Here is a 27,524-nt window from a genome sequence, read left to right as displayed (position 1 = left end):
CGTTTTCTCCTTGGGGAAACTCAAATTACCATTGATTTCTCTGATGGATTTTTCTAATGAATATCTGTGGTTCTTGAGTTGCTCAAGTGTTTTCTTTTTTTTTTTTTTTAAAGATTTTATTTATTTATTTAACAGAGATAGAGACAGCCAGTGAGAGAGGGAACACAAGCAGGGGGAGCGGGAGAGGAAGAAGCAGGCTCATAGCGGAGGAGCCTGATGTGGGGCTCGATCCCATAATGTCGGGATCACGCCCTGAGCCAAAGGCAGACGCTTAACTGCTGTGCCACCCAGGCGCCCCTCAAGTGTTTTCTGCACGTGATTCCATGCAGAACCAAAATGTTCTGTGCATTTCGCAGTCATGTGGTATACAACAAGTGGTGCATGTGGTAGTGATGCAGGAAGGAGAGGCCAGAGGGAGAAGAGGTTATCTCTTGAAACAGAGGGATGGTTGAGATATGGTTGGTGATTTCAGCCAACAAAACATAAAAACATTCCCTATTGAGGATATATATAGGGTGTGTGTGTTGTGTGTGTGCGCTCGCGCGTGTGTGTGTGTACACGTCTGTGTACACATCGGGAATAATGCTGAGTTCCAATTTGGTATTTCCTCCCCACCCTCCCCCCAATCTTATTTAGGCATAACTGATATAGCAAAACATTTGATATATACAATTTGGTAAGTCTGACATATACATGTTATAAGCTTGACATGTACCTATCAAACCCTAATAGTATCACCACAATCAAGGTAACAAATATTACCCTCAAAATTTTCTTTCTGTCCCTTTTTTGTTGTCATAAGAACCCTTGAGATCTATACACTTAAAATTTTTTCAAGTGTACAACACCATATTTTTAACTACAGGCACTATGTCAGGATTTCCTATTTTTAACCATTCATATCATCTGAAGAGTAACTCCACAGTGGTTTTAAAACCTACGGTTAGAATTTCCAAATATATGTTTGATTTTAATTCAACAAATGCAATTCTTAAAACAAAGACGAAACAACTTATTGTCCCTAAGAATAAAATTTTTAAGCGCCAAAGAAACAAACCTAATTTTTTTATTGGTCATGGGTTGGGGTGGATTAGTATTTTCTCAAGAAGAAGAGAAATATGAGACCAGATCAGTCTTTTCTATTTGTTAACATTATAAGCCACCCAGAAAAAAAAATGTAAAGTGCCTCCCTTGATCAAATATTAGTAAGTATAGGAAACTAGGTTAACATGAATAGAATTTCAATTTTATCCCTAAAATCAGAGAGCTGAGGGCAGCTGGGAATGCTGGAAACTTCACTCTTGTCCTAGATTTACCCGTCATGCTTGGAAAAACAGGTTACATATCTGAGGCTCATGCAGGAAAGGTGGAACTTTGTGATGGACAAAGTTCTTTCCTGGTTAGCAGCTAGCAATTTCAAATTCAATCTCTGTCCATTCAGTCTTGATTTGCAACTCTCCTTTCAAGCAAGGCACAAGTGAATGTTCCCTTCTCCAAAAATTGATGGGATATGTCTTAGTTTTTCACCTCAGGAGATTTGTGATTCTGAAAAATATACTCTGTGTACATGTGTGTAGTATGTGAAATGGAGAAAAAGAGAATGAAAGGACAAAACGGTGAAGTTTTTGAGACAGAGCCACTTTGTTAACAGCTTTTGGAGACTTTATCATAGGTACCTAGTGTGGTGATCCTTTCTCTCCAGAAAGGAGTAACATTTGGGTCACGAGCACCTGTTTCCAATGTCATAATTAGTGAAAATGTCTATATTATAAGCAGTAGATAAAATTAAGAAGGTCCAATCTTAAAGCCATACCCCTAAATCTCCTATACCAATGTTTTGAAACTCAAAGTCCCTTTTCCCATAGAAGATATACATATATGCATATATTTACACACACACACACACACACGTATAAAGATACATATAGAGAAGACAGAATGCATACCTATATCGAACATATGCATCTTTTTATATAAGATATATATCATATGTATATTGGCACATAAACATATATATTATGCATGAATATACATGATATGTGAGAATACCTTATCAAGTTAATTAGTATTTATTTCATAACTTTAATAAGTTACTTCTGATTTCACTATGAAGTTAATAGTTGGAATATCTTTATCTTTGTCATTCTATCTCATTTTGTCCTGTACTGTGTGTTTTGCTACGCTTCCGATCTAAATATCAAACAATTGATTGGAAAGCGACACCTAACTCCTTTAAGGAACCTCAAACTAAGCATGTCTGGAATTAATCACATCATGTCCAGCCCTCAAGGTTTTCTCTGTCCACTAATGGTGTCAGCATCTTACTAGCCATCCAGCTTGAAAGATGATTCTTCCTAAACTCTCTCTGCCCCACATTCCAATCCATCAACATGTCTTATAAATTCTGTCTGTGAAATGATTCTTGAGGCTACAACTGGTTGTACCCGACAGCTTACTGTTCCCGGCCCCCACCAATGTCTGAGGACCTTTGTGTTTTCCTGTGCTCAGACGGCTTTTTTTCCCTTCCATTTCCAATTTGTAAACATCATCTTACAGGCTCAGGTCAGTTGTAACTTCCTTTACAAAACCCTCCCTAATTTCATTACCTAGAATTAATTGTTCCCTACTCAGTGCTTCTGGAAATCCAACTATAAAAAACATAAATACACAATAACTAGAATTCAAAGAAGCAGGTACTGTAAGTGCCTTCAGGGGAAGGGTTAGATCATATTTACTTCTGAGTGTATTGCCCCTGGAACAGTGCCTAACATATTTGTCATTAAAGCTTTCAGCTGGAATTAGGGGCTTCTGCTCCCTCACACGCCAAGTCAGTAGAGACCGGCAATAGTCTGGACTCTGGAGACAGGCTTCCCTGGGTTTGTCAGTCCTAGATCTCTGAGTTACTGGCTGTGCGGCTAGGGCAATGACTTAAACCTCCCTGAAGATCACTTTCCTCAGCCTTAAAAAAAGACAAGGGAGTCCATAGTCCCTCATGGTTCAAACTGAGGGCTTCAAAGGGGAGGGGGGTGGGGGAATGGGACAGGCTGGTGATGGGTAGTAAGGAGGGCACGTATTGCATGGTGCACTGGGTGTTATACGCAAGTAATGAATCATGGAACATTACATCAAAAACTAAGGATGTACTGTATGGTGACTAACATAACACAATAAAAAGTTATTAAAAAAAAAAAAAGACAAGGGAGTAGCGGCACCTTCCTCACAGGATCAATCCAAGAACTAAAGAGAGAACACAGGTAAAGCATTCTGCTCCTCAGTTTGAGCTCTTATTATTTCTCTGAGCCGGAGAGACATCAGAACATCAGAACCAATGACGGTTTGGTGCAGAAGGCTGACACAACGGAGGAGCTATAGATCCCGAGGCATCCTGTTGAGGACACTTCTCCCTCCTAAATGGGACAAAACATCCTCTCGTAGCTTTTACCCATGACTTCTGTCAGTTAATGACTTCCCACTCTTTCTGCCTCCTCAGGCTGTTTGCTACAACCAGAGTCCTGGGCCATGTTTTTATGTTCCAGGAGTCTGAATTACAAGTGATCTGTAATTCAGAGAACCGAGGCTGTAGTGGGCATAAAAATCCACCACCACCTTTCCCTGATTCTTGTCAGTTCTCCTGTTCTGGGACAAGGTGAGAGAAGTCAGGACACAATCAAGGTGGAAAGGGTGGCGCTGAGAAGAGAAAGCCATAAATGGAGGCTGAGGAAAGGAATAATTATCCTTAGGAGCTAGTTGAGCCCTTCAGCCAGGAAAGCAATTTCCAGATGGCAAGTTATAATTAAGAACGCTGGTAGGCGTCCTGAAGCCCAGGACTAGCATTTCTTAAACTCCCGTATCTCCTGTGATAGCTCAGTGGGGCTTCCATGATTAAAGAAGCTTGGGAAATACATCCACCGTGTCATCTGGAGTTTTACATTATATATTAGTATATAGTAAAAATGTTGGAAATTAAAAAACATAGTTTAATTCTGTATTTCTGAAAATTATTTGAACATGAGAATTTATACAATTACCTCTACCTTAGACTGCTAAGTGACTTCTTGGTGAATATGTGAGATATGGTTGAAAAGCTGGCCTATACTAATACGAAAAGAAGTCAACAGTTTTGTATGCAAAAATGAACCTTATGGCTAAGCTTCCACAGAATGCTATTTCCACGAGCCCAAAAGAAATGCACTCTTCACTTTTACAGGCACTGTTCCTGAGAGCCTTTGAATGTGTGAAAGGCTAATGGGATCTGCTATTTTGTTTGTGTGATCTGATTTTTTACTATCTTCTCTAACTCCAGATATTCTGTGAGCTTTTTATAGGGGGCTAGAGGGTTGGCGAAGGACAACCCATAAGCCAAATCCAGTTCTACTGCTTGTTTGTGTATAGAAAGTTTTTTATGAAACCCAGACATGTTGTTTATTTACTGTTTAGGGCTAACTTTGCCATACAACAGAGCTGAGTAGTCCTGACAGAGATCACATGGCCTGCAAAGCCTAAAATATTTACTATCTGGTCCTTTACAGAAGAAGCTTGCTAACTCTAATTTCTAGGATTATTATTTAATTTAAAATTAGATGACATCCTTCTAAAACTAGGATTATAGACTTTACTATCCATATTAATTCAGTATGCAAAATATCTACTAAATAACTTTATCTAACGCCAGAAAAAAAAACCCTTAAAACTGTCACAGATACAAAACTAAAACATCAAAAACTGGCTGTCCCACATGAGTGCAAAAGTCAGGGCATGCTGACAGTTGCAGTGTTTTGAGAGATAACTAAGAGTTGCATACTTAAAGAAATTCTTTTTTTCAGAATTCTGACTTAATTTTCAAAGCTTTACTAAGTTGTCTTCTTAAAACTCTAGACACTTCCCATAGTCCTTCACATGGTTAAAATTTTAATCTTGTTAATTTATTAATGCACTTAAATTTAGCCTCTTCTGAACACTAATGAAAATCTCTATTTGAATTATAATTAATTGGAAAGTTCTTGAAACATGCAATTTAGGATAATCAAAAGTGAAATTCTCATCTTTTCTCAATAAGACAGAACTTCAGAGTTATTGCTCGGTATGTAGAGCACTCTACATGTAAATTGAATAAAATAATCTAATACTTACGGCTGGTTTTTTATCAAATTGCAGAATTTGATGAGACCTACCTGGGTACTATGATAAACATCCTGTGTTGGTATTTTAAATTAGCATAATATCCTGTAAATCAAAATGAGTTTCCAAAGACCCTAAAATAACACGGTCACAGACTCTTTGTAAATACTGAGATAACAGTTAGGAGTCTAAGCTGCTATGAAAGAATATCCTGAGCATAGTCTTTGTAGAATCACTAATGGTGATCTATTACTGCGTTCTTACCCCAAATATTAAAGAGCATTCCAAAAGTACTTTAAAAGTAGTAAGTCTGAAGACCTTAACATTGATCATACACCTAAATACATATGAACTCCAACTGACTGTTAGAAATACACATGGAGAGTGAATGACATTATTCAAGCCCATTGAGGGCACTTGCCCTTCTGAAAAGTTTATTTCCCTTTTAGAATCTCTGAAAAAGAATACCCAGTCCTAGAGCAACTTACACTTGGACAAAGAACTGAGAAAAGGGAGTAGAAATGGGATACAGCCCTTAGAATGATCTGTTAACATTTGCAATGACAGGTATCATTTTTTTGATGACTATAGTCATAAATTGTGGTACATGATGTCTGTGTAGTATATTTTCATATGCTAATTCAATAATGTAGATACTACCATTACCATTTGTGATCAAGATGTTGGGATTCTGAGAGTGTAATCTTGCCAAAGTTCAAATAATAAATGACTACAATGATAAGATATGCTTACTGGACTCCAATGCCTAAGCCCTTATAACTGTGCCTTAAGATCTAGTGGACAGGTTCATTAATTAGATCAGATGAAAAGATGGAGCAAGAAAGCACAATTAGCAATTTTAAAATCTTGACTGACACCTAAGGTGTCTGTGTTATGATCCAGAGTTTGAACTAACACAAAGCTTACGGGACTAAATAAAGGAACAGGTCTTGTGAAATATCTGGCATTCCCATATATCCTGGTCAAGTTCAGTTGACAGTGTGGTCTCTATCTTGGGAGACTGGGGAAAGTGTGTGCCACTGGTAATGCTAGGGGGAAATAACAAAAGGAAGGAAGGAAGGAAAGAAAAAAAAGGAAAGAAAGGACAAGACAGACCGACCCAGGAGAGCATACCTTGACAATCAGAATCTGAAACCATCTGATGGCTTTTCTTTAGGTCTGAAGACTGAAATGAGACTGGGATAAGCAGAATCCAAGGAAAAAGACTGACTAATGGCACACAAAGTAAATTTTGGGGGAAGCCCAACATTACCAAAGAACCCGGAAGATTGAGGAGCAACTTAAGAGCAGTATTTACAGCGAAGAGTTATGAAAAGGCATGATAAGAGTATGTACTCACACAGTGATTCTAAACTTCAGTAGGAAAGATTTTGGTCATGAATGAAAATAGCTTTCTGAAAGTGAGGATCCTTAGAACTGTAATGTCTTGGCAAAAGCGGCTAGGCAGCATTGTTTAAATTTTTTTTTTTTTAAAACCCTCTAAAGTCGTTTTATAATGGATTTATTATAAAGTGGGAAATCTAGAAGGGAAATGCTGATTTCAGGTGGTTCTACACTCATCTGTCTACTTTCAAGGTAGTAATTTTTGTTTTTTAAGGATTTTATTTATTTGAGGGAGAATGCAGGAGAGAGCATGAGCAGGGGGAGGGGAAGGGGCGAAAGGAGAGGGAGAAGCAGAGCCCCCACTGATTAGGGAGCCCCACACAGGGCTGGATCCCAGGACCCAGAGATCATGACCTGAGCCAAAGACAGATGCTTAACCGACTGAGCCACCCCAGCCCCCCAGGTAGTAATTTTAAAAGTGTGGTTTGTGGACACCTAAGGTGTCCTTGAGACACTTCCAGAGGGTCTACAGGTCAAAACTATTTTCATAATAATACAGATGTCATTGGACATTTAATTTGTTTAACTCTTACGACATTTGTGATGATGATGCAAGAGCAATGTGGGTAAAACTGCTGGTACCTAAGATGAATCAAGGCACGCCACAGAATTGTACCATTGCCACTGCATTCTTCTCCACGACACGCTTGACTACACAGCCTTATAACAGCTGCATGACTAATTTTGAAGTATGTATAAAGCACTTCTACTGCTTACTGAAGTTAGATGCTTCTCTCAAGAAAAGGCATTTAATACACAATTGAGTTGCAAGCCAAACTAGTTCCTTCGATCATGAGAGAACACTTTTACTTAAAAGAACATTTTGCAGACAAACTATGGTTATACAGACTTGAACACTCAGCACAAAAATTCTCAAAAAAAAAGTGAAGAAAAATAATTAATAGTATCTGTTCAGAGTAATAAAATCAAGCGTCCAAGGAAAAAGTAAAATTGTGGAAAATTTGAATCTGCCACCACAAGCTTAGGAAGCTTCTCAATACTTAATTTTTTTCTGATAAGTTCAGTGGAGATATTAATATGAGTTTTTGATATTAAGTAGTGAAATATGCCAACATTTCATCATAACTCAATTAACAAATATATTCTAAATGACCAATGCATGATGTTACAAAATCATGGGTTAAAGATTTATCCGAAGTGTCAGGTAGCTCAGTGGATTTTAAGGTAACAGAGTAAGTGGACTGTTAGGATTTCACATTTTACATTGCAACTGAACTTTGAAAAACTAGTAGTCAAATTTTGGTATATATCAAAGACTATAGAAGTCATCTAAAAAGGTCTACTAAAATACTTTTTCTATCTCCACATCTGTGTAAGGCTGGAATTTCTTCTTACGCTTCACTAAAACAACCTATTACAAACAACTGAAGAGAAACAGGTATGAGAACTCAGCTGTCTTCTATGATGCTAGAGATGAAAAAAATTGTGAAATGTCAAACAATGCCACTTTTTAAAACTTTGGTTTAGAATATATAGCTATTTTTCACAAAAGTATTGTTAACATGTAATGGATTTCATTTTAATTATTTAAAAGAAATTAAATCTTAAATTTTTTTCAACTTTATATTTTGAAAATAGTAAACATAGATACAATCCATATAAACGAAAGTTCTTTCGGAGCCTCAATTTTTAAGAATATAATGGAACTTAAAACCAGAAAATTTGAGAATCATTGTTTTAAGGGCACTTTCCTAAAAGCCTTTTATTTTTTTTTCTAAAGATTTATTTATTTATTTAAGGGGGGGGCACAAGAGAGAGGGACAAGCAAACTCCCTCCTGAGCGAGGAGCCCAACACCGGGCTTGATCCCAGGACCAGAGATCGCGACCTGAACCGAAGTCAGAGGCTCAACCAACTGAGCCACCCAGGCACCCTTCCCCTCAAAAGGCTTTTAGATGAAACTCTGATTTCTTTCCTATTTCAACTGAAATAATTTAATAAGTGTTCTACAAATTTCGCTCTCTGGCATTAAGACAACCAATTAATATTCATGAACAACAACCATGTACCATAAACAAGGCACTACAAAATGGGCAGCAGAATGACTAAATTAAGACCTTGAACTCCAACACTTGCAGATTCTAGGCATGTGACACAAATACATTAAAAAACCTCCATCTAAAAACATTCTTGAAATTCTTCACATTTTTCCATCAGTCAATGTTATTTTTCATAGAAACTTCAATTCCAAGAATAAAGCTTTCATTGTAAAACTACCCCAAGAAAGCAGTATCACAAGTGTCATCATAAATAGTCATGGACCCTATTGTCTCTGGCTTTTCCCCTGAGTACAGAGAAACCCTCTCTAACCCCGTTTCAGTGGCACCTCTTCCTTATGGTGAATCTGCAGAGGCAAGGAAGGGGGCAGGCCTCCAGGGGATCTGCTCTGTGCCTCCTTCTAGCAACTGTTAGACCACATTCCAAAAGCCTGAACTCCAGAATTCTCTGCCAAATGTTCCTCAAAAAATTAAAAATAGAGCTACCCTATGATCCAGTAATCACACTATTGGGTATTGACCTAAAGAAGAATATGAAAACACTAATTTGAAAGTATGTATGCAACCCTATGTTTATTGCATCATTACTTATAATAGCCAAATTATGGAAGCAGCCCAAGTGTCCACTGATAGATGAAGAAGAAGAGGTGGCATATATACCCGAGGGAATATTATTCAGCCATAAAAAGGAAAATCTTCCATTCGAACAACATGATAGATGCACAGGGTATAATGCTAAGCACAGTAAGTCAGAGAAAGACAAATACCATATGATTTCATTCATATATAAAATTTAAGAAACAAATGAACAAAGGGAAAAAATTAAAAAAACAGACTCTTAACTATAGAGAACAAATGGTTACCCAAGGGGGAGGTGGTGGGGCGGAGAATGGGTGACACAGGTGAAGGGGATTAAGGAGTATATTTGTGATGAGCACCGAGTAAAGTTGGATCACTATATTGCACACCTGAGACTAATACAGCATTTATATTAACTACACTGGAATTGAAATAAAATATATACAGCAGTAAAAAAATAATTCTCTGCCAAAGGAGTTTGAGTTGCCTTAACGAGTTGGGTCTCGTCCCCAGGTTTATTCACCTGATAGATGGGACTGCACCTCTCCCTGTATGTAAGTACCCCTAGGCCTGAAGAGTGGCCATGGGTGTTGAGCTACAGTGGACAGAGCCTGTACAAATAGTGAGACAGAGTAGGGGCTGGAAGAGCACAAGGGCAAAGCACGGGCTAAAGACTGGCTCTCCTTATAGCACCACATTCCACCCCAAACTTTTGAGAATCCCAAATGTAAATTGAGCCTCCCGGGTTATTACGAAGGTCTATTTGTTAAGGTACAAGGATACAATACATTTTTTCTCCCTCCCCTCCCCTGAGATACATGTTTTATATAATAGTTTGTTGCCCTGATTCATAACCTAATTACCAAAACATGAAATGTGGGTAACTGTTTGTATGCTTTTGCCAGGCTGCAACTATTAAGGGATGAGCCTGGCTATTGATGCCTGGCCTAGATGCAGGGCAGGCCTGGGAGACAGGAGAAGATGATGACCATCAAACTGATCGAGTCTGTCTAAAGAGGACAGGCATTTTCAGATTCACTTGAAATTTGCCAGATATTCTGATTTTTACGGAGATATTAGGACTCTAAATTTTAATGCAGAAATTCCTATGTTTAAAATCTTGACAACTGATTTTAAAAAAATACCTGGTAGCAAACACTGATCAGTCCAAATAATGAACTCAGCAGTTGATAACTTTCCAATGGACCACCAGATTATAATACCTGGACTTGAAGAAAGTTTGTAATATGGTGAGGTTTCCAAAAACCTTCTCCCCAGATCCTCACCAGTATTATAATTAATAACAGCTGCTACTTACAGAATGCCTAATACAAAGCCAGGCATATATTGTTGACCGTGTTATCACAACAGCATTTATACTTTCAAAGGTTTTCTCATCTATGGGAAAGCTTTGGAACTCAACCATCAGTTTCCATTTAGCCAATCCTGTTTATAAAAATCTTATCAAGAAATCTGCTTACACTTCTGCATGGCGACTCGATTGCGGAAGTATGAAGTATGTGCATGTAGATTAGAACAATTTACCTGATCTGTGGGGGGATTAAATCTTGGCACAAATTGTAATTAAGTGAGCTAATCTGCTTCCCATATTGATTCCAAGCCTGTAATTCAATAACAGGTTCTGGGCAAGTGCAAGTTGAACCCTTTTGAGCAATATGAGCGTCAGGCATGAAACTCTTCTTCTTCTATGCCAATCAAGTGTCATCTCTTGATTATGACTTCTTTTACAGCTTTTCCATAACTCCTTCAAATGGTATTCTAGATGGGCTATAAAGTAGTTAATCAGAATAAATTAAAATTTGCACTTAGCACTAAAATGTAAATTAATTGTAGGTTTTCTCCCAAATCTAACCATTTTAAACATCTGGTATATATATTTTAGTGCTTCATTCACTCTAATGGTGATAATTTTAGCAAGTTGTTAAAACTACTTTTCACTTCCTCATCATAGCAGTTCAAGGGATACAGCTAATGTGTCAGCATCGAAGTATCTCTCACAAACTCATTAGAGAAACAACCAGTCCTCTTCGGTTCATCATAAAGTAAAATAGAGCAGAACGTTATCATCTGCCCACTGCCAACCAGACAATGAAACCACTGGCCTTACCGTGAAGAAAGTTTAAAGTTTTCAAGAATCAAGGGCATTGAGTACAGAAAATTAATCTTTTCGCTGCCATGTTTTATACTTCTGAATATCAATTTTCACCAGCTGTGATAGTTTCTTTTGTAACATCTGCTAGAGAGTGGAAAAGATGCATAGCGATTGTATTTAAGCATAGCAATACTTTTTTTTTGATGATTAAGGCCAACAGAATTATGGGAAATTCATGACTTGCAAATGATATAAATTATATAAAGATTGAAAGTGCTCATAACTTACTTTTAATTAAGTAATAAGCCAGAACAGATTTTTCAGTACTTTTGAGTAATGTGCATTGCAAATGACAGGCAATAATTCATGCAAAGAGGATCATATATTGAGTTCAAGATGTTCATATTTCATTTTTACATTCCAAAGCTGTTTCAATTCAGTTTTTCTCTTAGATCTTTGCTATCCTTATTTTGTGTTAAATAGCCAACTTGACCAATCGTTTCCCCAGAATTATTCACTTTTTCACTCAATTGTCTTTCTGGTTTGGTTTCCTAGATATAGAGGACTTCAATCCTAATGCTTTCAACTCTGGGGTGAGAGCAAAGATAGAAGCCAGATAGGCCTTGCATCACATTATCAAATGTTCCATTTTAATAAATGATTTCCCCTGGACTTCACTGAACTTGTCATTTGTTCAGCTTCATATAGACGTAGTTTTAGTCATTACATGTAGAAAAATCACCATTTTTTAAAAAGCGGACAAATATAAAGTTAGCAATTCAGTTTTCAACAAAAATAGTGTATTGATGTACTTCTTTTCTGATTTGAAGTCTGCTTATTTATCTGATGGGCTGAGGCACTGGAAGGTTGGTGATGCCAAATAACTTGCAAAATGGAATGATGCTCTTGCCGAAAAAGAAAGAAAAAGTGTCGTGGAAGAGTCAAGGCAAATCAGGCAATTCATATCCTCACAGGGAAAGTATTAGGTCATTCTTCTTCATACACAAGAGACTTTCAGATATTTGATTAAAAACATTTTTTCCATCTTAATATAAGGCTCAAAATGTTACTTAAAACTATTTATGCCTTATAAAATTAAATGTCAAAAAGATTTAAATTAAAAGTATACAGTAGGCATTTTAGCGCACTCTCCAAAATACATTCCACCCCACCCCAGGTGATTTTCCAGTCTAGAAAAGAGCTCCTCAAAGACCATACATTAGCACCTCAAGGTGTACTCAGCAGACCCAGAGCTTTGCCACCATCTAGGAGCTTGTTAAAATCACAGTCTCTATCCCCTTACCCTCAGATCTACTCAGAGTGTGCATTTTAGCAAGATAGGTCACAGGATTCACATGTGCATTAAAGCACTGCCCTGCCACACCAGTGTCTCATACGTGGATTTCAGATGTGCCTGAGACATTGAGTCTAGGGTCTCAGACCATTCACAGCTTTAAACATATATTCCAGTTTGCCAGATGAATATTACGGATTCCTATATGTGCCAGGAAATTTAAAAAATAAAAGATTGGAAAGTCCTTGATTGAGCTAATCAAGCTCATCCCATGACTCCTTCCAGAGGTGGCTTAGGAAGGAAAAAAAATCCAACTTCAGCCAATGAAACATGAGGTAGTGTTTTACGGAGTGAGGAAGACTCTGGAAAATTTTGTTGTTCGTAAGATCCCCCAAAGAGAGACACTCTCTTATTCTTCTGGTTATTGCTGCATCAGGAGGCTATGCCTGAAACTGCTGATGTCAGTCCTCCTAAAATCCTGAGGATGAAATCAACACCAACGATGACAAAGCAGAGAGACTGAGAGCAACTATGTTCTTGACAACAATGTTGAGCCACAGAACCAACCAGTCCTAGAGCCTGCATCACCACTAGATTTCTTATTACATGAGGTAATGAATTTCCTTATTTTTTCAGCCAATTTGGGTTGCGATTTATATTAGTCGCAAATCATCTTAATATACAGAAGGAATGGATAATTTTGCTGATTGGGTCCAAACTGCTTCATGAATTTTTAAAGGTAAAGCAGTTCTGATACCATAAGCATCTAGAGCAATATCTATAATTCCAACCATTCACTCGAGCTTCCAGGAATGCAAATTCCCAGTGAAAATTGATCAGTGGAGTTGAAATGAGTGTAAACGAGGTCTTCTCCTGGCACACCATTTATTCTCAGTATTTGCTAAATGAATGAATGAATGAATGAATGAATGAATGAATGAATGAAGGCACAGGTGCACAGAATTAAAGTTGCCTTTCAAAACATTTACAATTACCTTGAATTCCATTTTATTTTTACCTCTTCTCTTTCTGAAATCTACCAGGGCTCATTAAAAAATCACTGTTGCTAAGAAGTCCCTGTCAACATCATACACTTAAGTAATTTTACCTGTTATATTTCTCTAGGTCTCTTCCCAATGTACCTAGTTATATGACATGGAGATATACCCGTAATATTTGAATAATGCAAAGTAAAACATATCATACCATTTCAAACCATGGGTCTATGCATATCTTATATTTTTCCACATATTCAGGGGTATTTGCACAGCCAGGAGATAAGTCCCCTCATGCCTAAGGAAAAGGGAGTTGCTGGAGGCCATATGTTCATTTAAATCATCTCCTAGATTATTTTCTCGTGGTAAAGGTGGTTTCCCCCTTTAGTGGTACAGGGAGATTGTCAGAAGAGAGTGTTGGAGAATGAGGTCCGAGTACACCTTACTCGTTTTCCTAGAGAATAATGAGCATGCACTATACACCCGTGTCACTGATAGTTCTTACTGTACTTTCCCCATGAATGTCCCAGTTTCCTGGTCCTTTAAGGTGTGAAAAAACTTGGGCATGGGTTTTGCAAGTCTCCTAGAGTTCCCAACATGCTTCAGCGTTGGTAGCTGCCACGGTTTCTAGCTTAGCAACACACCTCTGACTGGTTTCTTCCCTTCCCTGAAGCACTTATTTTCTTTCCTAATGGTGCTCCCTGCACTTGAGAAATATAATTCTGGTTTTTGAATCCTATCTGAAGTCTGCTTCTAGGAGAGCCTAATCTAAAACACTGTCATCACTTTTCAAGGTGCTCATCCCAAACCAGGCAGTATATCTGTTTTAGGGGTAGCATGGAGAGGCAGCCAAAAATTAACATCAACAATAAGTTGAGGAAATCATGTAGTAGGAAAAGGAGAACCAAGGAATGGTAAATGGGAGAAGTGCAGGTAAATAGTTGGTCAGGTAAGACACCTTTAGAAAGTGAATTTGAGCAAGGATTTAAAAATATAAAAACACGGGGCGCCTGGGTGGCTCAGTCGTTAAGCATCTGCCTTTGGCTCAGGGTGTGATCCCAGGATCCTGGGATCGAGCCCCGCATTGGGCTCCCTGCTCTGCTGGGAGTCTGCTTCTTCCTCTCCCACTGCCCCTGCTTATGCTCCCTCTCTCACTGGCTGTCTCTCTCTCTGTGTCAAATAAATAAATAAAATCTTAAATATATATATATAAAAACAATGCACATATCAAATGTCTTTTTAAATGAACAAAATGTAAAATTTGGGATCCGTAGTGACTTAAATACAATTGTGTTCCTTTGCTCCAAAACAGCAAAGCGACAGCAATTTCACCCTGTGTTATTACCATCCTGGTTTATGACACATGGAACCCGCTGGCCTCCGTTTGACATACTGTGCATTGGAGTCGGCTCAACTCAAACTCTGTCCCTAATATTGCTACTCAAATCAATTTACCTTCAGTTCCAAGGGTGACAAGATTGTTGTCTATTAGGGTGGAAGATGGTTTTGGACAACATTTCTGCTATTAGAGAATATTCTTCAGAGGCAGACTTTGCAATTGGATCTGTACTTTCATGCTTTCGGCACAGTTGTAATAAGCACAGTGTCCCTTACCTTGCCATCTAAGAGAAAGATTTCTCTTCAGGGAAGACAGCTACAACTCTAAATGGCCTTGGGCAGTCTATATTTAAATAGCAGTGGAGCAGGACTTTAATCCAATGTGGAAGGAATTTGATGAGTGGCTTCCAGAGAGAAGGCAATAGAGTAAATCCAAGTATCTAACATCATTAAAGAGTGTTTGGTGACTCATCAATTGAAAGTCAATTTTTGTTAAAAGACAGCGTGTTAGACAATCACTTGATTTATATGATCAGCTTTAAAATGTGAGATTCTCACTCTCTATGAGAAAGCCTGTATGAGGGCTGTTGAAGAGGCAGAAACATAGAAGTGGCTCCTTCCTCCTGACTCATAAGAAGCTTCCCTGGCCTGAGGGCCTTGCTGACTTGAAAAGACTCCGAGCTCAGAGACGTGTGTTTCAGGCAAGATCATTAAATGTCTTATAAACTATATTACATAGTTTGTACTTTATCCCGAAGGTAACAAGAGACCTATGAAAGGTTTTATGTATAACCAGATCTGTGATTTAGAAAGTTCACAGAGGCTGCCGTGTGAGGAATGGAGCAGAAGGGGGGAGAGGAGAGATGAGAGACAGCAGAAATGTGATGGTTATAATGGTTGTCTAGGAGCGAGGTGAGCAGAATTCAGCCAGGAGGCAGTGTTTGTCCACTTGTTCTCTTTGGGAAGGCAGCGGTGACTTGGGGGGAGGACACCAGTCACTGATAGCTGTGATAGAACACGTGTTGAGATAAAGATTTAATGTATCTGTATGACTCCCGCACCCCTTTTCATGGTGTCACACAGGTCATATTTCAGGTCATTATCTAGAAGTATATACTCTCTGTATTTCGGACCTGACATAATTTATAAGTTAAGAGGAAACGCCAATTCTCTACTGAAGTTGAATGTACATGCATATCCTACGACAGGAATTCTACTCTTAGATAAGTACTCAACAGAAATGCACACATATGAACACAAGACATGTATGGGGATGGTCAGAGCAGTGTTATTTCTAATAGCCCCAAACTGAAAACAACCCAATTGTCCATCCATCAATAAAAATAGGTAAGATGGGATGTATACAATAGGATATTTATAAGGACATAACAGAGCAATGAAAATGAAATATTCATACAAATCACAACATGGATAAATATCACAAACATACTGAGGAGGAAAAGGCAGGCACAGAGGATATATAGTGCAGAATCTATTTAAGAAAAAAATTTTTTAGAACGATAAAACTAATTTATAGTGAAGTGGTACAAAATATACCACCCTAAAATATGCCTCTTTGACATATTGTTTTAATCCAGTTATTTTTAAGAAACTGCAAACACAGGAGAAGTTCTGAAAACCAAGTAGTAAGAGATAGTAGTAAAAGAGATAGTTCTGAAAACCCTGTAGTAAGAGATATTTACATGTATAAAGGAAATCTCCATTTGGAAGGGTGCTTCCCTCTCGGTACCAGGAAAGGGGGGATGACTTAATCTCTAGAAACTCTTATCAACAGAGAAAGCAACAACTTAAATATGCATAATGACTTTGCTTGTGTTTACTGTGCTTTTCCCTGTAACCTGCTATAACCTACTCCCCAGCCCCAAAATCTTGTCTTTAGTAGAAGATGGTATTTAAGGTGATGACTTCTGGCCCTTTCAGGGAGTTACTCAGTATTCGTGGGTTGCTCCCATGTATATAGGAGATATGGTGTTCCTAAATTTTTGTTTTTGTCCTGTGAATCTGTCCTATGTGATTTGAATTCTTAGACCAGCAAGAAAAATCTTGAAAGGTAAAGTAAATTTTCCTCCCCAACAATACCGTTGGACATCTGAATAGTAGTTCTATTTGGTGAGAGGAAGGTAGTAGTAAGAAAGGTGGAACACAAAGGGGCCATCTGAGATGTTGATAACGTATGGTTTCTTGATGCGGGTGGTCACTGAAAGGGAAGGTTCACTGTGTGAAAAGTCATAGAGCTCCACCCATAGTGATTTGGCTATCTTTCTGTTATACTCCTTAAAAACGTTTATAAAAATAAAGATGCACGAATCACAAATTCATAGGAAATTAGTCACAAATACATAAAAAGTTATATTCCTTTCTGCCACTAAATAAAAAATGCAGTGAACAGGACGTTTAGAAATAAAATAAATTAGGCTTCCTGTACAGGAAGCAGTGACAGTAGCTTTTACTATGTATCTAAACTGAGTTATTGCAACTAAAATATTTGACTACAAATGTTCAAGTAGCTAAATACAAAAGAGAAGCAATCTGCATAACTTAGTCCTAAAAGGCAATATGGTATATAGGTGAAAGCAAATGGAGTCGGAAACACAAATTACGTGTTAGAGACCAAGGAAAAAGAATCCTACCTAACATTTATCTAGCCCATACTATTTGCCCGACAAGAGAAAGTTCGTATTTTCATTTTATGCTAATACAATGATTCTGAGGTACTTGGCATTATTATACCCATTTGACATACTATGAAATTGAGACTCAGAAAGGTTAAGTAATTTTCTCCTGTTCCCACAGCTAGGAGATGACGGGCAGCATTTGACCTCTGACCTGACTCTTAACCTCTTGCATGTATCAGTGGGTGGATCTGGGCAAGTCATTACACCTCTGTAAGCCTCAGTCTCCTCTTCTGTGAAGTGGGAGGGTCCTCCCAGATCTGCTCTGAGTAGCAAACAAATAGTGGTTGTGTTCACTGTTTGGATTAAAAAGGGCAGGCTAAGTTAACTGCAGAGAAAACCTTTTCCAGAGCAGAACTCATCAGAAATGGTAGCCCCAGTGGCAAGAATATCAATTATGGCAGCATTCACCAACTTGCCTGATCAGAAGAACCAGTAAAAACAATTCTTTGTTAATAGATTCCTGGATCCACGCTAACTGTGCGGACCACAGTCTCCAGAGCAGGGTCCTGGGAACCTCTTTATACCACTCTCCACCCCCATGGTGATTGTTCTATGCTTATGATCAATAAAGTTTATGAAGTCATGAACTCTGGATTTCAAAAGATTTAGATAAGCTTCTCAGAGAAACTATTTTTATCCTGACTCTAAAGTCATATAGAAAGAAATAAATCACGATTCAACTAGTGCTTTTCAGTAGGGATCTTTCATAGGATCCAGTCAGGATCTAGGTAACTTGCTTTCTGGTAACAATATTGGGATAAAGCTTGAAAGATCTAAAGGATATAAACTTTAACTCGTCAGTAAATCTTGAAGATCTAATGCACAGCATAGTGATTATAATCAACAATACTATAAGCTTCGAAGTCGCTAAGAGACTAGATCTTAATTGTTCTCACCACAAAAAAGAAATAAGTATGTGACATGGGAGATGTGTAACTTAATGCCTTAATAATCACACTGCAATATATAAATGCATCAAATCAGCACACTGTACATCTTAAACTTATATATGTCAAATTATATCTAAAAAACAGAATTAGCATGTATTAAAATATTCTTTTTAAGTGGATATTCAGCAAGTTTTTTTTTTAAGAATGTGCTATACTACCATCCTTTCAATTTCATTTTCTAAAAAGTATGTTTAATATAACCAAATCCTGTGGTTAAAGTCAAAACCATATTCTTTCAATACCTGAAAAAAAGAGGGAAGTTTGCACTCTGTATTTAGGCTGCAATGACAGAATGATTCAAAAAAGATATGAAAAGTAGGTTCTGCCACTATTTTTCTACAAAAATACTTGAGAACTTCTACTTTAAGTACTTGGTTAAGAAGACAGTTTTAGAAAATTGGAAACACAGATGTGATTTCCTGCTGAAGCTGATGTTATCCAATGTAATATTTCAGGCCTTCAGGAGTTAAGGAGCCAGGGATAATACGAGGTATGGGAACATGGTGAAAGAGTTACAAAGACAAAATCTGACAAAATTTGCCTGTCATAACTTTATAGCTGTCCCCAGCCAATCCTGGAATTCCTGCCTAGGAACAGTATAGGGGCTAAGGACAGGCTGCCCCATGATGGGCCACTTTGGCATGAAAATTACCCTAAGCTAAAAGCAATCAAGACCCTATGAGCTCAAGAGAAACTTTTGCACCTCCCTTAACCACACGGAAGAATCTAAATTGAAGGTCTTTTCCAGAATAAGGATTACTCTCTGAGATAAATTTTATTGGAGTCACCCATCTGCACGGCAGGGCAAACATCTAATTACCAAACATACGCTCTTCTTATCACTCTGTGAATTGCTTTCCTTTCCCCAAGTCCCAGACTCTTACCCTCTTTCTCCTTAGTTCAGAATGACACGTATACCTCATATTGCCCGTCCTTGGAATTTCCATGTCTGTGTGGATTCCCCATACATGCACTACTAAATTTGATTTTCTCCTGTTAATCTGTCTCAAGTCAATTCCCTTCTTAGTCCAGCTAGAAGGACCGTTGAAGAGGACATGAATTCTTGCTCCCTGACAATAGCACTAAGAACATTTACCAAGCAAGCCTAATAAAGAACATTCTAGAGGTACATAAGAACATCTTGAATAACAATTAAAAGTAATTTTGAGCATTTTCAGAGTAGCAATACCCAATATCAAAACAGTAAAATTCAAGACAGAGTGGACCACAAGAAAATTGCTTTCATGCGTGATTCTGGCACCTCTCAAGAAAAATGATCAAAGTTCCAAAAGATTTTAACAAGTCTGAGGGCTATTACTTTGGAATGATCAAGAATAGTTTATATGTAGACACAAATGTAGGGGGAGAGAAATCTCTTAAGAAAAACAATTTTTCCTGGAGATGGTGACAGGGCAAGAACAGAAAAGAAAAATTGCCTCTCTTCTGAGCTCTACTCAGCTCAATTAGTGAGATGTCACAACTTGAGAGCAGTTTGGGTTGGCAGACAGGCATAAAAGGAACAAAAAAAATGGAAGAACACTACCCCTTAGGAGCCATTTCATGCTGCCTCTGAGATGGGGTGCAGCGTACCTGGGTTTTGGAATAACTACTACGTTAGGGAGAGGTTAAATGTTCTAGGAGTATCTGCCCTATTAAATCCTCCCAAATAACCCTGAGGAATGAATCACTGTGCTTCCCTTAATTCTATGGCATATGATATTTCATACTTAAAGCAAAGTCTTTTCAAAGGTACAAACACCAACACCCCTCCCCACATAAGAATGGCACACCTGAATGTACTTAATCATGGATAAGCTTGGGCTGCCTTCCATATTAATCCTCAAGAACAGGACTTCTTACTCCATTTCAGTCTGGGTCTCCTGCCAAAGTACCAAGTCTAAAAATGAGCAGGACACTGCCAGGAATGATTTGGACTAGCTTAGAATGAGTGGGAGTTGGGCTGATCGAAAAGAAGAAGCCAAAACTGGTTAAGTCAAATTAAAATTTAAGTGTAGCCATATTTTTGTGGGTAAACAAATTCAGATAGACTGATAGTTTCCACATCGCGATATTCTGCTATTAATTAACGAAGTAGTATTAAAAATGAGCATAAGCTCTTTCCCTATAGAAATATTTTTTCATCCACAAGCCTCTTCTAAGAAAGAAATATTCATGCTAAAAAATTTCTATGTATCTTTGGAAAGAAAGTATTCTTTAAACATTATCACCCTACTATGAAAAACAAAATGCATTACACTCATTTCCAAATTTAGACCACTTCTCTTTGGGGGGAAGACACACTTTTAAAATAGCAATTGTTTCTAAAAAACACACATATTCAATTTATATCCTCTCATTCAATTGCAAACATAATCAAAACTCAAAAATGTATTTAAGTAGGTAGCATACATTTTTAAAGAGTATAGGTAATGAATCTCAATGTATCATTTCCCCCCCATACACACTGTGAACACACAGATTTGCAACCTATAAGCAAAATATAATTTCCTGGAACTCTTGCCTTCAATCATGTGAAGAACTCATAAGGAGAAATACAAGTCCAACAGAGCTTTAACGTCCGTATATTTAAGATTTTATTAAGGAGAGTTTCGAAAGAAAAAAACAGCAAAAATATAAAGTATAAATAATCTACTCAACATATTATAGACTATAAAAAATTAAAATATATTATGTGTTTTATTATGCACAGCAGAGTCAAGGGCATCAGCCAACTGACCTGATAATCCAATAAACTATTGAGAAGTTTTCTGCCTTGATAAGAGTTTTGGGTAAACTACACGCCAGAGCTATTTAGCATCACAAATATACTTAGCAGAAAGCCATTCAAGTATTGCTGTCACTTTGGCACTTCTAGAGAAAAAGCTATCACATTGATAGGTTCGGGTTTAAAAGGGAGGCTTTTTAGGAGAGATTATAAAAATTGATTCCACTAACAGGTTCAGAACAGTTTATGAGCTTGTGTACATAATACCAAACTTTTTTTTTTTTTTTTTACATCACTGAAATTTCAATGGGGATCCAACATTCAGGAGTTTTGAGACAGATCTTGAAAGACTCCTTGGGCGATAATAGTTTGGAGGTTCCTATTTCTTTCTTCTAGAAGGGCTAGTGTTTTTGAGAATTTAAATGACACATCATAGCATAGGAGACCAGGGTTCTAACATTTTTTTCTGCAGAACTAGCCACCCACTCATCCAGAGAGAACGTTTCTTTTAAAATGAAGCATATAGTAAATATAATTCAACAATATACAAGGTAGTACAGTAGGGAATGGAATGAGTTATAAAAGTAGAAAGACCTTGCCTTCACAAGATCTCCCTTTCTACAGAGAAATGGAGAAGAATGAATAAGCATGTGTAGGTATGCTGACATTTACAAAGGCATATGCATTATATATACATATACATAAGTTGTATATGTTTACATATATATTTATGAACAGTATGTTTGGCTCAATCTGACATGTACAGAATTTTCCTCTTGTACAGGTACTGAAGATATGTGCCTCTCTTACTGCTAAAATTTGGTTATATATTTTTCTAAGCTCTTCCTTATGTGAATAGAAAAGAGAGTATTAACCTGGTCTTAAAAACAGGAAAATAAATCTAAACCTGAGAACTAATTGGAAAGGAGACAAATAACCTAAGGCCAGTAGTAAAACTGAACTTTACAAAAAAGCCTTAGTGGGTGTACCTCTAACTAGATCATATTTCCAGCTTGGAGAAACAAATAGCTAACTTTTCTAAAGAAGACTTGCCATAAATAATGGAAGCTGGGGAATATATCCTCAATAATGAAATTTCCTGCCAACCCAATTTATTTTCAGATGAGTTAAGAAAATATGGATAGCTTTAAATAGATTTCTATATATTATGCAACGTGCGCGCGTGCACACACACACACACACACGTGTGATACTCTTATATTTAAGAGCAAATATATAATGAAGTCAGCAAATATTGCTTTCCACAAATCTACTTCCAGGTAAAAGTGCGCTTGCTTTAGAAAAGGAATTTCTCTAAGGAGAATTTCTTCTAAATTTTGAATTTTTTTTTTTTTTTTTTTTTTTACAACAGTGTTCTCCCTTGCTATTCACAGACTTACAACTGAGAGGGAAGCCTTATTACTTAATGCCCCTATCAATTAACCTATATTAAAATACAAAGTATGAATTAGGGTGAAGTTTTTCAATTCAAGTTGAATTAAGCCACACACATGCTAGACAACTGAGACCTCTTTATAGCAGAATATATACCACATTAAATTTGATTTCTCAGCATTAAATCCCAGGATTCATTTGGAACATAACAAACAAATGTCTCTGAAATGCAAAAATTCCCTTCTTGAACTCAAGAGTTAGAAATACCTCTTGCAGACAGCCCCATCCTCACATAATTTTCACTTATGGAATTTATCTAAGTTATTCTTAAAGTTGGGTTTAATTTTTTTTCAGCTTGTACTACCTTCTTCAGGTTACCAGTTTGATATGTCAATCAAACATTTTGAAAAAGTTTCCTTTAAGTCACAGCAGGTTGACAAGTATCTATCTTATTCATACCCTCAACTTTGATAGACACACTTCTACATATTTGCCTTCGCATACTGAAAATACAGTCTTCAAGTCTGCACTCCAGTGAAACCCCTTTAATCCCTTGGTAATTTCCTAGTTCATAAAATTAGCATATTAAAATTGGTGGTTAGCCTAAGTGTGAAGGTTTAGCTTTCATTGAAGGTTTTGAGAAAAAATAAGAATTACCATGCATTGTTTATAAATGATTAGTAGTTATTTTCCACTTTAAATGCCTGAAAAATTCCCTAGGGAAGGTCATATAGTCCTCATACACAGCATTCACTTGAAAAATTTTCCTTGTAATCACAAACCTGTCTTATACCTTTTCTTTGTACTAAACTAAGGTTTATCTCCTTAGACCATCTCTGCTCTGATTATTTCCCTCCTGTTTTTATTAATCAGATCCCAATCTTCCTTTCACCAAACTACCCTACTTGTGGAGTTTTGGGGGTTTCTTTGTTTTTGCAACCTTTATGTTGATTTTATGATCTTCTGCCTTGTCTTCCCGCATTGGTTTGCGTTCGCTTTGAGAGAAGAAACTATGGTCACTATTTTACCACATAACCTTTAATAAAAAAAAAAAAAAAAAAAAGAGTAGGTACTCTGCCATCTTAAAACAACTATTTTTTGGTGGAATGGTAATTTTTCATTTTCAGTGAGTTATGGGTCTTTTGGCAAAACTTAGGAAAAAAAGTGGCTAGAGATATTGACCTTAATTGACACATGATATCTACTTGTATGTTTGTATGCTATTCAAATTAATTAAGAATAGACATATGGATTTCCTTTCCATTAAACAGTCTGTACAGAAACTCTAATCAAAAGGGGATCATAGGGCAGAAATTAACAGCATTAGTAATAGAAGCCTGTGCAGCTATTCTGTTAAAATAGCTGCAGGATCACAAATGAACAATATACACATATAAGACACCCTCCACAACTTTTAAGAATAAGGAATTTTCAACAATCATCAACATGTGCTCTACCTATTCAATCGATAAAAAAATTACATGTCAGTCCTAATCTGATAACCACTATGCAATTATGGGAGAAATTGCAGGTCATTATTAAAATTCTTAACTTCATCTTAGACTATCATATGGGTAAAGCCAAGTAACATACTCTAATCAATATTGCCCAGGATAGCAATTTTATTAGACATCTATAGGAAATAGGTAGAGAAACAGCTCAGAAAAGACATGAAAAACTGGCAACTTTGGTAATGTTGAGAAGAAAAACAGTAGATGAAGAGTTTGGTGAAGGAAAGGAGTACCCCATTTTTGGAGCACATGGATGAAATCACTAACTATACTTACTGCCATAAAGTACTTGACATTCTCCCAACATTAGTGTTTATATATTTTTTACTACTTATATTTAAATATATGTATATATGCGCGCACACACACATATACGTACAAACAAATCACTTTTATAATATGAATAATCAAGTTACACTTCAAGACCATATAAAATCAGTTGGATTATTTCTCATAAACATCGTTATTGCTAGTAACACCAAGTTGGTCTCTGCATTACCTAGAAGTAGGCAAGGCTTCTATTACTAACTCTGTTATATTACTTTATGTCCTCTTAACCCCGCTTCTGAACTTGTGAGAACTTTTTATGACCCACTTGTAACAAGATAATGACTTCAATTTCCAGAAGAAATAATCAAGTGAATAATTTTTTAAGGCTTTTTGTGTTGTTGCTTCATGTACTTTACCTGATTTTTGAGATCCAGTCTGGGACATGGGCGACCTCCATTGTAAGGTTTCTCTTTTAGCCATTTGGACCGAATTCGCACTCCAATTCCACAAGACGAGCTGCAAGACCCCCAACTAGACCAGTCGCTTAACTTGCAATCAAATGGGCATGGGATGACACACTCTTCTTCAATATAACCTGAAAGAAAGATTTAAGTGAAGCGAGGAAAATCTAGTCAAAATGTACTAATCAAATTTGCTTGTTTACAGAAAGTAAACAGTCACATCTCAGATTGTTCAACAATATCACTGCAATGGCTTCAGTGATTTTCTATTCAAATAAACAGAAAGGTTTTAAGAGATAGGTGATAGAGTCACATTTGCATTCCAAATTTGTGCCATCTAACACTTTATAGCCAATTCTGGGAGGGAGGAGCAAAGAAAAGTGCAGTTAGTCTTATTTTCTCTTAGAAAGAAATACAATGTTTCGGGGCTAACGATAGCACCATCTCCCCTCACTGAGCCTTGTGTTCTATGATTCCTACAACTCACCATCTGGGATCGGGGTGCATAAGACAGTCCATTTTTTTTTTTTTTTTTTTTTTTTTAGTATCTGTCATCTGCAAAGCTTTCACTAAGACAGCTCTTGATTCTCACTTCCTGGTAGTGTGGCTTGGAGGTGGGAGGAGGACAGAGAGTGGACCACAAATTAGGAAGAACAGGATATTATTTACCATCTACAGGACCAGTGAAAGGCTTGAAGATATTAGACTGGAATCAAGAGACTTGGGTGGAAATGCACAGGTAGATGTTCTAGTTACCTGGACTTACTCCTGTCCCAGCCCACTTCTTGCTACAGTCTTTCTCTGGATGACCTCGTTAACTGTCACCTCCACTGATCATTACCAAATATGTATTTCCAATTCTAATCTTGCTACTGACTTCTTTAAGACCCACTGATCCACTCTAATTGGATGCCTAATTATCTCCAAATTCAACATACCTGAAACTGAAGCCATCAATTTCCTTTAAAAAACATGCTAATTCTCTTGTATCATTCATCTTAAGTGCAACCTATCTGATCCCTGTACCCTGGTGTTCATGCCTGTATAATTTCATCGCTTTGAGTTTGGGCAGGACCTTTGACTATAATAGGATTCCACTCCCAAGATTAGGTTATGGTATATAGCAAAAAGGAAGGAAATTTGCTGATATATTAATATGTCAAATTAGTTGATTTTGATGATCAAAAGGAGATTGAGAGTTTGGCCCAATATGGCAGCAGAAGAAGACCCTAAACTCACGTCCTCTGTGGACACACCAAATCTACACCTAGTTACACAGTAATTCCTCCAGAAGAACTGTGAGCGGACTAAACAACTGCTGCACAACAAAAGAGACCATGTAGGGGCACCTGGGTGGCTCAGTCGTTAAGTGTCTGCCTTCTGCCCAGGGTGTGATCCCAGGGTTCTGGGATCGAGCCCCACATCAGGCTCCTCCACTGGGAGCCTGCTTCTTCCTCTCTCACTAGCCCTGCTTGTGTTCCCTCTCTTGCTGGCTGTCTCTCTGTCAAATAAATAAAATCTTAAAAAAAAAAAAAAAGACCATGTCGAGAATGGCAAGACAGATGTGATATGGTAACTGTAGACACCCCCATGCCCAATGCTGTGAACTACAGTGGGAAAGGGTACTACGGAGGGCCTATGAGCAGTTTCATCTATCTAGGGCACAGAAACAAACAAGGTTTTAAAAAGAAACTAGAATTAAAAGAAATCAGCTTTAGAACCCTCCCTGCCAAACAGCTGCTAGAACTTTCTCCAGGTTGGAGAGGCTGGATAGCATCACAGTGCATACTCCCCCTTCATCCTGCAGACAGGAGCAGGGTCCAGGCATCCTAGCCAGCCTGCCACCTCAGCAACCCCTGGGCCCCTAGCCCCCACCAGCCCCAGATGCCCCGGGGGCATAGAAAAAAAGCCACAGTTTGAAAGAGTAACTAGAACATAAAAGATCCAGCCCTAGATCTCTACCAAATGGTGGGAGAGCTGCTGGAGCTCTCTCCAAATTGAAGGGCCTGGCGAGTGCCACAGATTATGTTCTCCTTCCATCTTGATAGTGTGGACAAAAGTTGGATCCAGGCACCAAAGCTGGTCTACTGCCTCAGTGAGCCTCTTACCCCTAACCAAGACTAGCCCCAGCTGTCCCATCAAGGAGGCCCCAGGGCAGCCATACTACTAGGACACACCTGGTCAGCGCTCACTGTAGCTCCAGCTACCTTGCCAAGGTGGCATACACACAAAGCACCCCAGAACACTCCTATGCCCAACTTAGGCTCTGCACAACTTGGTAGGATGACCCCTACCTGGAGTGCTTTGGGGACATTTGGCCCGCTTCCACCTCAGCTCCAGCCACCGTGCAAGGATGCCTTGGTGTGGAGTACCCTGGGACACACAGCCCATGCCCACTTTGGCTCCAGTCACCCCACCAAGGTGACCTCTGTGCAGAGTGCCCAGGGACCCCCAGTGCACAACAGCCACAGCTCCAACCAGCCAAGATCACCAGACATAGCTCCAGTTTAGGTGAAGTAGCTGTTCTGCCAAATTCATACAAACAAAAACAAAGTCAAGCAAAATGGGGAGACAGAAGAATATGTTCCAAATGGGAAAACAAGGCAAAACCTCAGGAAATGAACTAAGTGATATGGAAATGTACAATATGCTTGATAA

The 27,524-nt window shown here is 37.9% G+C and overlaps 1 protein-coding gene across 2 annotated transcripts in view; it reads right to left on the bottom strand.

The window, feature by feature from the left end:
* THSD7B (thrombospondin type 1 domain containing 7B) overlaps positions 1–27,524 on the bottom strand; it is an 818,519-nt gene that overhangs the window by 156,025 nt on the left and 634,970 nt on the right. For both annotated transcript variants that reach the window (XM_087858825.1, XM_045782780.2), the window contains exon 15: positions 24,822–25,000. In XM_087858825.1, coding sequence (XP_087714951.1) covers positions 24,822–25,000 — 179 coding nt within the window. The remainder of the gene's footprint in view (positions 1–24,821; positions 25,001–27,524) is intronic.

Source organism: Ursus americanus, chromosome 1 (assembly GCF_024610735.1).
Source record: "Ursus americanus isolate L20-20 chromosome 1, mUrsAme1.1.p, whole genome shotgun sequence".
Classification (NCBI taxonomy): Eukaryota; Metazoa; Chordata; class Mammalia; order Carnivora; family Ursidae; genus Ursus; species Ursus americanus.
The sequence above is the reverse complement of the archived record's forward strand: the minus strand, read 5'-3'. Positions and strand labels throughout refer to the sequence as shown.